Genomic DNA, 12,521 nt, shown 5'->3' on the forward strand with positions numbered 1-12,521 from the left:
CTTAGTCCAAAGGAAAGCAGCCAAGTTTATAACGTTTATTGGATTAGTTTAATTCTTAAGCAATGACTGTTTTGATGTATTCAGTAATGGAAAAATATCTAGAAAAACCTGCAATGGAAAATACGAGAAGTGAACATCTGAGAATACTTCCTTGAACACCTCTCTCCAGTTTCTGTCACTTCTCTTAATCTCCGCAATCTTTTATTTGACTTGTTTCTGCAAGATTTTAGTCTGAAGGAATGAATCTGCTATTTCTGCTTTAGTGATAAAATCAAAACTAGAAAAAATATCACAAGCTCTCACATGCAAAATTGAGATCTATTATTTACTTTTATTGTTGCAATTTGGTTGAATATTGTTTTAAATTTTGCTCAGATAATTAGTATTTTTTTTCACTGAAAAAGATTTGTTTTAAAATGGAATACACACAAAAGGAATACTATACTGTATGTTTAGAATTATAATTTGGCCTACAAAACTTGTAATTCTACTACATGCTAACCTCTATTGTCTTGGACAACTAACGTGTTCCTCAAAATTGAAAAGCAATGACAAAAAATTGACCTAAATACAAATTTTATTTTCTTGGTTCCTTTGTAATGGTCAGTATAACGTCAAGCATTTACAGAGAGTAGCATGACACAGCTCTCAAGAATTTATGTAAAAGCCAGGGAAAGAACTTAAAGCCACTCCCCCACCTAAGAGAGGTGTAAAAAAAAAAATTAAAAAAAATTTGATTAGATTAACACTCTATACACACCTTTAAAAAATGTTTCAGAGGATTAAAAAAACCCACTGATCAACAGTCATAAATAGCCCTTCTAGAAAGCAACTCTTAAGCAACTGGCCCAACCCTGAAAAATTTACTTAGGCAACAGAACCAGCAGCAGTTTGACTAAGTAGTTAAGTAAAGATACAACCTTATACCACAAATAAGATGTCCTATTTTCATAAATGATTCTTTCAAAACCTTATTATCTTGAACACTTAATAGTTTGCTCAAGAAACTAAAAAAAAAAAAAAGGCAGTGATAAGAGACTGACTGGTTGGGGCTAAAAAGCTCTACAAATATATTTGTATTAAATCCTCACTTCAGCAAGGATTTACGTCATACACACTGTATCACAGTTCCGCAGGAATCTTGAAGGTATCACTGCAGTTCATTCAAAACACTAAATAATTTGCAGTTGAGAAGCTGTATTTATATATGTGAATATACCACAGTATTTTAAATAGGAAATTCCAGCAAAGCAGTTGCTGCATTTATTATTTTTGGTCTTACGACTAGTGGAACAGTTTGAGGGATAGTGAAATTCTATACTGAATAAGGCAGTTTGTGGGTTTTTTTAAGTCTTAAGGTTTCTGTGTTAGAAACACATACATCATGATACAGACGAGTTACTCTATCCATATAGTACCATTGTTTCCTTTTCCCTCATACATTACCTTACATATGACAGTCTCAGTCAGATCTCAAAATATAAAAGATTAAGTTTCTGCAAGTTAAATGTTAACCAAGAGTGAGAAATACAGAAAGGACAAAGCTTACTCTTGTGTTAATAATTTACGTGCTACTGAAGAGAAAAAATAAGGTTTTTGATATTTTTAACAGGACTGAATAACAGGCAGAAATGTAAACATTTGAAGATTATTTTAGATAAATTTCTACCACATTTGGATGCTTTTCCACACCTTCTTTTCCTAGCAAAGGCATTCTCAGAAGAACAAGGTCTGACAAGGTTTCTTGCTTTGCTTCCAAACAGATTAGAAAAAGAACAAAGATTTTTCCTTCTAATTCTGGCTCAGGGTAGGAACGTAGGAAAAGGGCTAGCTAAACACAACGGGTGATGCCTGTGACTCTAGAAAAGCTCAAGATTGGCTCAATCATCTACCTACACCCAATTACCCTTAAGGATGAAGTTTCACCCAGCTTTGTGCATTACACAGCTGCAATCCTGAAATGACTTCAGCACAAGCATAGAGTCAGCCATATGCACAAAGTTTTGTAGGCAGTTCATGTTGCGCAGTGAATTCCATGCACGTAGACTCCACTGCCTGCACACAAGGTATCGGGGAAAACAGGAATCTGCCTGATAGAAGTAGGCCTGAGCAGGGCCACAGCTTGCTTTTCCTCTTTGGTATTTCCATTTTATGTTACCGTGGGGTTGTTTGATTTACACAGAACACTACCGTTCCAAACGCCTGTGAACCTGTACTCAATACAACATAATTTTTTAATAATTTTCTTTCTTCAGTGCTGCCAATTGCCTTTATTTTCTTGTGAGCTCTGTGACACTTGATATCTTTCTTAATACTGAGTTCCTTGAATCAAATGATCACACATGCATCTCGGCTTTCATTTTAAAAACACTTCTTCTGTGTGAAGAAAAAAATGTAATCTTGACACACCCAAAAGACACGGACTTTTGAAAGGGGAAAAAAAGCATTTATTTAAAAGCCTGTCCTTCCTTTCAGAGCTGTGCTTATAGTTTTCTTCAATCCTTCCTCATCTGTTTCAAACACTGCTTAAAAAGAGATTTAGTGTAAAATATTTTAGAAGTGTTAAGGAATGAATCATACATTCCTCAAGTAAATATGAATTTCAGGTTTTTAACAAGTACAAAAAATTACAAGATTTGCAATAAAAGAGACATTATTAGACTAACAGAAAATACACAGACTGTACTTCCTACTGGCCTTTTACCTGCTCTCAAAACCACAAGGGTCAAGTCCGACCACACAGATGCTGGCGGCCCTTTTACACGGGTTAGGTCAAGTATCTAAGCAGGGCAGAGGATGCTCATAAATACTGCAGTTCTATTTGAAAAAGGAAGAGGAATCCTTTAAAAATTTGGTCCTAGTTCATCTCTCAATGACTTTGTTGCAAATCCACAAACCTGGATTTCTGACTTACTGCTAGATGTACGTATTTCACCTCTCACTGAATCTATCAGAAGTTGTGCTGCTGAACACCTCAGTCAGATGGAAATCCCCAATCTTGCAAACGCTTACATACTTCCTCGATTTCAACCCTGTGCAGTGTCATACATGCATTGAAGTTACTGAATAAACTCAAACATGGACAAGACAGTAGTGCCTGTGACATGGGTCAAGTTACCACACCACCTTCCTTTAATCCCAGAGAGAGGAAAAGCTTCATCTCATCGAAAAGGTAAATATGCACATAACACTTAAGCACACTAAGGTGACAATAAACCCTCATGTAAAACAACAGTAGTAACAAAGAAGGCTTTTTGAAGGACTGACCCCTTTTCACAAGTCATTAAAAGTAATCATTAAGCAAAAAAATTCTATTTATTTTATTAAATTAATAAAATCTTTCATGTATTCATGTTTCATCCGAAATAAAAGAAGGCAAAAAATCCATTTCCAGTGGTGGTATTACAGGTCAAACATATGTCACCTGTGAAGCTAATCCAGCTAAAAACACTCCCTGTCCTTCCCATTTGCAACTCCACTGTGGCTGCTGGCCATGCAGCACGTTGCTGTGTGTGCTGTTGAAGGAGATTTCCGCAGGGAAGGGCCATGCCATTTCCTCGGAGCGCTTACAAGCAAAGAAGAAAGCCTCCCTGTGAGGTATCATAAACAACCTCTTCTGGCATGCCTCTATGATGCTGCCCCAGGGAATACATTAAAAATACACAGCAGACAAGCTCAGAATTGCTGGAACAGCTTGAGATAACCCTTGCCCTTGATGGTGCAACTGCTCCTGCAGCTAACCATCCTCTCCCCATTCCTGCTCTGCGTCCTTGCAGATCTGTGCTGACAGCCTAAAGGCCAGGAAGAGGGATCACCGCTGCAGAAAAACTGCATTTCCCCTTTCAAGCACAATTCTCCAAACACAGCTCATGTCACCTGGCAAGCAAGAGGAGGGCTTGACAGTAGATGCACAAAATGATTTCAATACAATTGGGTGCAGGAACCTTCTGTACTCTGTGGCCAGTTCCTAAAGCAGTAAAAAATAGCTGGAAAACGGAAGACCCGAACAGAGCAGTAAATGTCATCACAGTGGTTTCTACAGGTGCTTCCCTGCTCAGTGTGAAGGAGATACGGACAGTGACTTTGCCCTGGGGATTTAGGTGGTGCATCATACCAAAATGCAATGCAGCACACAACCCAGTAAATCAGCAAAACTGGTTTTCTTTCCTGTGCTTTCTCAAACAAGCCGATTGCCTTGGCATTCAGGTGCTAAACCTGAATAATTGCTAAAGCTTGAGATATATAAATTTGCTTTGACAAAAAGAGCAACCCATCACCCACATAACCACGGCCATGTTAATTACTTGTGTTTAGAGCTTCAACAGGAAAAAAAGGAGATGACATAATAAATGTGAGTTCCTCCTTTTTCGGGTCCTATGATGGCATGTAAAATAGTAGTGTGAGACTCTCACTGTACAAATCTCAACCTTTTAAAAGCAGCATTTTAGGTTTTGTCTTTTACTAGCACCAGCTCTGTAGCATGGCTGTTGGCTGCACAGAGAATCTTAGCAGAGACAGACTCCTGATATATGTGTTAAACACTGCCCTGCCTTGGCTTTTTGGATGGGATGACAAAACATCACTTAAAGTGGTGGGCACTGGCTGTTACCAGGTCTCCTAGCTTTGCTCAGCTGGAGCCGCACTGCTGCGGGCTGCAGAATCCTTACAGGGTCGCTCTTGTAGGCAGGGCCAGTGCTGCTGTCTCTGCTGAGTGGAGGGAACAGACTATTCAGAAACCTTTCTATAAGCAACTGAAACATCCAGGAATACATTCTACAGACCATCAACAGAATCCTGAAACCTAGGTTTTGGAGAAGCCCAAAGTCTCCCTTCCCAGCCACCCGCCCCCAACAGTCCCCGGCAGCTGCCGCCAGGGCTTCAGGTCTCCCCGCCTCCCTTCCTTCCTCAAGGGCTAATTTTCCAACAAATTCAGATTATCACCATATTCCTCTAACACAAAATGAAGAAATTGCTTCAAATGCCAGAGTTTTTCACAGATCAGAAAATATCACTGAGTGTAGAGGAACAGAGCAATGAGGGTGAGGAAGCTCATAAAATACTTAGGGGAAGAATGTTTTCAAGCTACTATTCTCTTCCTTGTCAAAAAAATCAACAATGTATTGAGATTTGAATCTTCCCCTGCAATGACAGGATAGCACTGTTCCAGTGCATAAAGCCAATTTAATTTCATTTTACAATACTGCAAGTCCAAAAAACAGTATAAATCATGAAAAGTAGAGATTTTCCCTCATTTCCTCCACAGTTACATTCCAGGGCAATATAAAATTCAAGGAAGTTTGTTTATACATCTCTAAATTCTTAACAGTGGTGTTAAAGCATTTATAGTTAACTGAAAATATCTGCATGGAATGAAAAAAGAGAGTAGCAGACCAGGCATTTATGCAGTCAGAACAAATGGAAACCCAGAGCAGGAATGAACACTTAGGTAGAGGTCAAACTGCCAATGAGTACATTAAATTACCGAGGAGCTATATATTGCATCTCCATTTGGAACTAATGAAGTCTCTAGGAAAAGTGTCAAATGCAGCCTGTGCCTTCCGAATGGCAATTACACCAGTCACCTGAGCTCTACTGGCTTGTATCAAGGCTCAGTTTGGCCCAGTAACTCCAGCAGTAGGGATGAGTCACGTTAATATCATACACATTGTAAAACCTTACTCAATATCTTGGAATAAGCAATGTTATTTTAAATTAAATTGGATTTCAAGATATTGACATACACTGCAGTCTATTTTGACTAGAAAAAGTTTGAAAGTAAATGCTGTAAAATCCCCAAAACTATCAGGGGCAATTCTGCACTCACCTGTTGAAGTAACAAGTAACCACTGCCCCAGCAATCGTCATTTGCTGACAGGCAAGAATGAATTCGTTAGTCCAGATAAGGCCAATGAAATGGTACCATGCCATGTAACAAATTCCAGACAGAGCTCTGTATTCTACTTGTCCTCCTGAAGTAGTCTGAGCAGTACCTAGAGTTGGGATTACATCACTGTTATTATAACACAGCAGACAAGGAAAAAAAAAATTTTGTAAAAGTACGTAAGTGCTTCTGTATCCTTTTTCTTAATGTTTCTTCAATAAAATTATAAAAAAAAAATAGATTTAGGTGCTATTTAATTCTATCTATTCTAACAAAGTCAGAGACACAAGATTTTGTAATTGAAATGGAATTTTGAAAAATTAAATCTTACAAAAAGCAAAAGCTTGGGTTTAAACTGAGATTGAGACACAGCTGCCAATAAAGTCAACAGGTCACCTATGAATTAATAAAGATTTCTGAGAAAACATTACTCAGTATTTGAGTAATCAAATGGTTCAGAAGTAAATGAATTAATTTTCTTCATTCAAATTTGAAATAAACTCAGTGACTTGTGAAATGCTTTAGATTTTTTCTATGAGAAGCAAAAGAGAAAGACTGCACAAAAATATCAAGGATGTGTAACATACAATTGCAACAAAACAAAATTATTATTTTAATAACTATTACTAGTCAGAACCATGGCAACTGGTTTTCTGTTCTCTATAATTTGCTATCTTTATGCAAAATACAGGCACATAAAAGCAGCCTCTCCTCCCCCCCCCCAAAAAAAAAAAGGCAGACACCTGTATGATAGTATATGCTCCAATGTTACTACTGTATTCAGGAACACTGACAAATTCACTTATCCAAGCTAAAAAAAATGGCCACCACTTCTGCTAATAACAAAGAATTTATTCCATAGTCACTACATGGCTTTTCACAAAAGGTGGGGGTAACTCAAATAACTTAGCAATTGGACCTTTCTCTACGCAATCCTATTTATGTCACTTGACTCTGAAGTCTAGTCAGGGGATAATGGCATCAAGACACTTGTTCCTTGTGAAAGGTCTCAATTTTCTCTATTTTTCAACTCCTTCACTTCTCCCAGAGACTCTAGACTGCCGTTTTCCTGCAGCATACACAACTAGTCAAATACTCTCATTAACCATAGCCTATAGCCCTTACTGAGGGAAGTTATGCAAACAATAGGTCAGTGAGATAAAAGGTCTCCCACCTCCCCATTTTTATGCAAAGACATTATGCCATTCAGTAGCAGAATTAAGCACATTTTCCACCACACAATCCACCTGAACATTTCTTTACCAAAAAAGACACATTTCAGGCTTTGCTTCTGTAGTTTTGTCATGAAGTCTAACAAATGTGTGCATGGTAAACTAATTCTGTTTGCTTTTTACCAGCCTACTGAAATAACCACCTGAAGTAACAACCATAATGGCTTTGTCTTTCCTGGCCAACCTTACACATGTGCACATGCACAGCGCTGTGCTCTGCTGCACAGAAATCAGGCACATCTACCTGTGCATTCACCATTGATCACTTTGCTGTCCAGGTATGGTAAATTGGTTTTGTTACTTCATAGAAATCTGTTTACCAATATAAACATATGTGTCTGACTGATTCCATGTCATCTGAGACTACTGTGCATGCATAATTTTGTCTACAGAATTACATGAAATGCTACTTTTCATATGTCAGTCTTAGCACAGAAAAACTTTAAAGTTATCCTTGATACACTGTTGGCAAAAGTATATGCCATTTTCCCCATTACTCCACTGTGGTGTATCTGTTCACACAAGCTAAACTTTCTCAACAAAACCTGGAAATACGGTTTGTCAACAGAGTATTTTTCTCCAACTACATAATCACAAATCTTTCTGATGGATTCTAAGCTCCTAGTGATAACATGAAGAAGCCAGTAAAGAACTGAAGTCTCTACAGCTGAATCACCAAATCGGAAAACCTCCGATCAGTACAAATGTTGATCTGCTGCAAATACTTCAAAAGAAGTATTGTTAACAATGCAAACAGGCACAAGTGTTTGCAGCAGAGTTCAGAAGTATTTCTCCGTCTGACTCTGCAGCCCAGGGCTGTGCCATTATGCCAGTCAGCACAGCAACACAACAATACGAAAGTCAGTGTGCACATGCAGTATCACTGGCCACATTTTCGTCCTTCCAGACTTACGTCAGGTGCTCTTACTCGGCAACTGCTGCTGCAAGGTTTTGCTGATGCCTGGCGTAGTAGGCTGCCGTTAGGGACGGAAACTCCTGGGAAGTCTAATCCAGCGTTCCTTATCAGAAACAAAGAACCACTGCCCAAAAAATACTGAGAGTCTGTTTATCAATTTCTGTTAACAGGAAAATATGATGTGCCCTTCCCACTATTAAGTGAGGAAAGGTTCTGGCATCATACACTGAATCTCCATGCTTCCTGCAACAGAATTTGTTGTTATTTTATTTCACTTTTTTCCATGTAATGGTATTTACAGCTAAGCGAGCTGACTGTAATTGGGATGCCAAGGACCCTGCAGGAAGTACATTTTTATTGCTGGTTTTGCTACAGCACAGCTTTATGTGGCAGTTTTATTGCTCACTTGCCTGTAGGATGCACCTTCATTACATGAAAATCTCACACCACGTTCTCATCCTATATTACATGCACAGTATTTATGCCATGTGGACTTCACAGCTCCTGCATGCTGGGAAGCTGAAAGACATGCTTTGCTGTGCCACATGGCCACTTCAGTTCTGCAGTGAAATGCTGCACAAATTAGCAAACAATAAGACTCAATAAACCTAAGACATATCAGCTTTTCCAAAGCACAGCTGAATTCCATTCCTAGCCAGCTAATGGTTCTAACTGGTGCCACTGTTTGTGCTGTCTCAAGCCTCATGGAGTCTTGGCATTTCTCCTAGTTTTCTAGGTCTGGAGCTCACTCAGTCTCTGCTGCTGTTACAGATTCTGAATTACCAAGGTACTTAAGCAGGTGCCCACCTTAAAATGCATAAGTAGTCCCAGTGATTTTAATAGTATTATCCATGTGTTTCAAGTTAGTCATGCGCGTAAGTACCTTTCCAAGTGTGGGCTAATGTTTTCTATAGCTCCCAAGAACTTAGTCTTTCCTCAGCATAACACTAACTTTTGGAGGGGATGTAAATAAGGTGCCTGTGTGGTTGCATAAGGATCAGGTGCACCACAGCTGAAGCAAGGATCAAGTGCTCCAGAGGTGTAAGATGCAGAGATGCTATAAATATTATGTAACTAGTGAAGATTCAAGGAAAATGTTAAGAACAGGTGCAGCACAGCAGCAAGCCAATTTCATTTGCCCATCTTTCTGTATCAGACAAAAGACTAGTGTCTTTGTAAGTATTTAATTTTTTCAGCTTTCTTGGTATATTTTCACTTAAAATATAGTCTGCGTAGCCCCAGAAAGTATTTTTGTGCAAATAAAAACTCAAAATGTCAAAACCAAGAAAAACACCACCTGTATTTTACGAGCTGAATCCTGGATAGGCAACTGTTTGTCAATGGAGAAAACAAATTGCTCAAAGTGAACATATCTCTGGAGATCTTCACAGAAGTACTCTCAGATGTTGCAATAAGTCCCCAAAACTCAAAATCAGAAGAAATGTCTTTGATTTACAGGGTGATTATAGAAAATCAATAGAAAATGCAAAGCGGTTACGCTAACGCATTATTAACCATACAATACTGTATGTACTGTACTATATGTATTTATTTTCACAGGATGTGCAAGTACTAGTCATCCTAGAACAGCAAAACAACCCCCAACCAGCTACTTTACTGTGAGCTGCTTTAACAGGCAGCACTTCAGAGGGCTCAGATTTGGGTTGAAAATTTGAAATACAGTCTAAAGGAATATTCTCAATACCAAATCTAGTCTACTGTTCATTTGTCCAAGTCTTGAACTACGAAACAAATCTGAGGTAGAGTATGGGACTGGAAATCCAAACAACTATCATACTTCTTGCTGATATCAACCTTCTGTGTCACCTCGACAAATCTTGATCTGAGAACTGGATAAAACAGTCTTTCACTACCTCCCCAGATCATTAAAAGGCTAAAGTTGCCTTTGTTGTCTTCAACCTCCTCTCAGGAGTTACTCTGTAATCACAGGAGCTGTAAACAGCTGAGCAGATTGTCCCACCACTTTATCAGCACCAGGTGGGCACTGGTGCTGCTGCAGGTCATTCACTGGTTACTTACACAAACACCTCAGCCCCTGGGCTTTGCTAAGGACTCCATTTACATCTGCTAGGCAACAACAGCCCCCATTTAAAAGACAGCTTAACAAAAAGAATAATTACAAATACAAATGATAATATTAATAGAAATTAGTTTTAACCAGAAAAATAATCAAATATGTAGAGTGGCATTTTTCTATCTGTGTTCATGCTTGGGCTGAAACTTAGAATTGGTTTGGACTATTTATCAAATGCACATTCTCTTCTAAATATTAGCATGCTAAATGTTAACAGAAAAATCTTAGAAGGATTGACATCTACACTAAAAATATCCTGGCAGAAGATCTCAGTAAAAACATATGTTTTACTAGATTCCTCATATGACCAATATATTAACAGTTGAGTTCCTGGAAATGACCTTCCCTTCTTATGCTGAATCTGCAAAAAGTCAATTCTTTCAAAGCTGAGAGCATCCTAGAAACTTTAACGTTGCTCTACTGTACAGCAAGATTATGCTGCCTACTGTACTGTTTGTATCACTTGCTGGAAACATCAGCAATCCTATTATGCTAGGGAGAAGACAGAAAATAAAATACCTTTGAGTCAGGAGACGTGCTGCACTATGAATGTAACAGCAGGCCATAAACTGTTTGAATCCTACTCTCCAAGCAGGCAGAGAAAAAAATAAAAAAAGGTTAATGGAAACAATAGGAAACAGAGAATAGAACCAGTGAAGGAAAATGGCACAACATGGAAAAAGCATAAAACGCCTCTCAAAGGCAGTTTTCATTGGGTTTTATTTCCCTGTCAATACATGTGGAATTTGCTTTCAGATATAATGTGCAAGTCACTACTATCCTGCAAAATCTGTAAAGCCATACAGGAAATACCTGACTTGTTCCCCATCCTGTACTTATCATCAAGCTGTTTCTGTCACATGAGCTAAAATATTTCTACTCTTCTAATGACTGCTGCATTTCCAAAAGCTTTTGAATACAACAGACTCAGCTGGCATCTTCTAAATTTAGATTTAACAAGGGTAAGCTTCACATCCTTATGTGTGCATATTAAGAGCACCAGTGAATTTTCCTGTGTGTAATGGACCAGCTCAGCTTAACATCAAGAATGCAGTATTTCCTCTAATAGTTAATTATATATTTAGCAAATCTGTGTTACAATTAATTTTATTTACCTTATTTACTGTAGTTAATGTTTATCTTAAATTGCATCTGATCCAAGCAGGTGCATGAAATGAACAGCTGGTTGATAGCTCAGGAGATGCTCCTTTCTATAAAGGACTCTGAACCAGTGATAAGGTACCCACAAGGCCAGTTTGAAAATTACTGCTGCCTGGCTGATAGTGGGATGAAGATTTTGCAGAAAAGTTAACCACACAAAGCTGTGTCTAGCATGTAATGCTGCCTCTGTAAAGGGAAAATCCAACTCGGAGAAGTGTGAAGAAGGAATATTCATGACACTTAAAGCAAAGCAAATCTGCTTCACTATTTAGTCAGCCAGGAACAACTCATGAAGAGACTGCAGGCTGGACATTTGACCTTGCTAGGTTTGACCTTTATGCAGAAGCAGCAGGTTATCAGCCAGGCAAGTGCGTCAAGCAGCCATTTCTGACAGACGTGAGCTACTGGGGGAAAAGCAGCAGAAACAGAGACACCCTGGAAAACCTGCATGACTCTCCAGTGAAAGCTGGAGGGAAACATCCTAGCCTAGCCTAATGGGTGAGTGATTTGCAGTGCCAGCATGGACTCAGACTGATGGACTCTGATGTTTCAAGTGAAGTGGGTCTTGTACAGAGCCAGAATTAACAGGGTGAGACTGAGATGGAAGCAGCTGTGATGGAAGAGGAGTGAGACACCTGACCCACAGAGGTGGGGAATACTGCCAGTTTTTCCAAATGGGCTCAGCTACAGAAAGTTTGGAGGCTCTTCTGACCTAACAGAGATCTGTAAGCCTGCACAGAGGAGTTACTGCAGCCACTGTCTCAAGGTGTGGTGGAAACACATCATAAAATAGTAACACATAAGCATTTGAAGAGTTAGGCTGCATTTGGTTTTCCACACAGAAACCACTGCCAAGTTTCAGAAATGAGAAAACCCATAAATAAATATAGGAATGGCAAACAACTGCCTCTACCCACACCAGTTCTGCACCAGCTCCAACCCAAAGGACAACAACTGACTCCTAGCAGCAGCCCTAGAAATTTAAAATTTAAAAAACCCCAACCCCCAAATCATAATGCTTTCTACGTATAAAGGCTGATGTCTGCACGAGGAGTTATCCCCAGAGCTAGAGTTTAGCTTCCCTTCTTTGGGTGACATTGTACCAAAGAACAACCTCCCCTTCCCTTGGAGGGCATAATGCTGGGCCAAGGGACAGCATCCGAAATACCCTGGTTCAGTCAGTGACAGATCTTATAGTGGTATGTCCCTCAGTAACACCACTTCCATACTCAAAAT

General features: G+C 39.1%; 1 protein-coding gene across 2 annotated transcripts in view; it reads right to left on the reverse strand.

Annotated features, from left to right (window-relative positions):
• Positions 1–12,521, reverse strand: part of SLC44A3 (solute carrier family 44 member 3) — a 39,751-nt gene that overhangs the window by 16,549 nt on the left and 10,681 nt on the right. For both annotated transcript variants that reach the window (XM_042784389.1, XM_042784387.1), the window contains exon 10: positions 5,825–5,990. In XM_042784389.1, coding sequence (XP_042640323.1) covers positions 5,825–5,990 — 166 coding nt within the window. The remainder of the gene's footprint in view (positions 1–5,824; positions 5,991–12,521) is intronic.

Source organism: Tyto alba, unplaced genomic scaffold (assembly GCF_018691265.1).
Source record: "Tyto alba isolate M040663 unplaced genomic scaffold, T.alba_DEE_v4.0 Super-Scaffold_1000006, whole genome shotgun sequence".
NCBI lineage: Eukaryota > Metazoa > Chordata > Aves > Strigiformes > Tytonidae > Tyto > Tyto alba.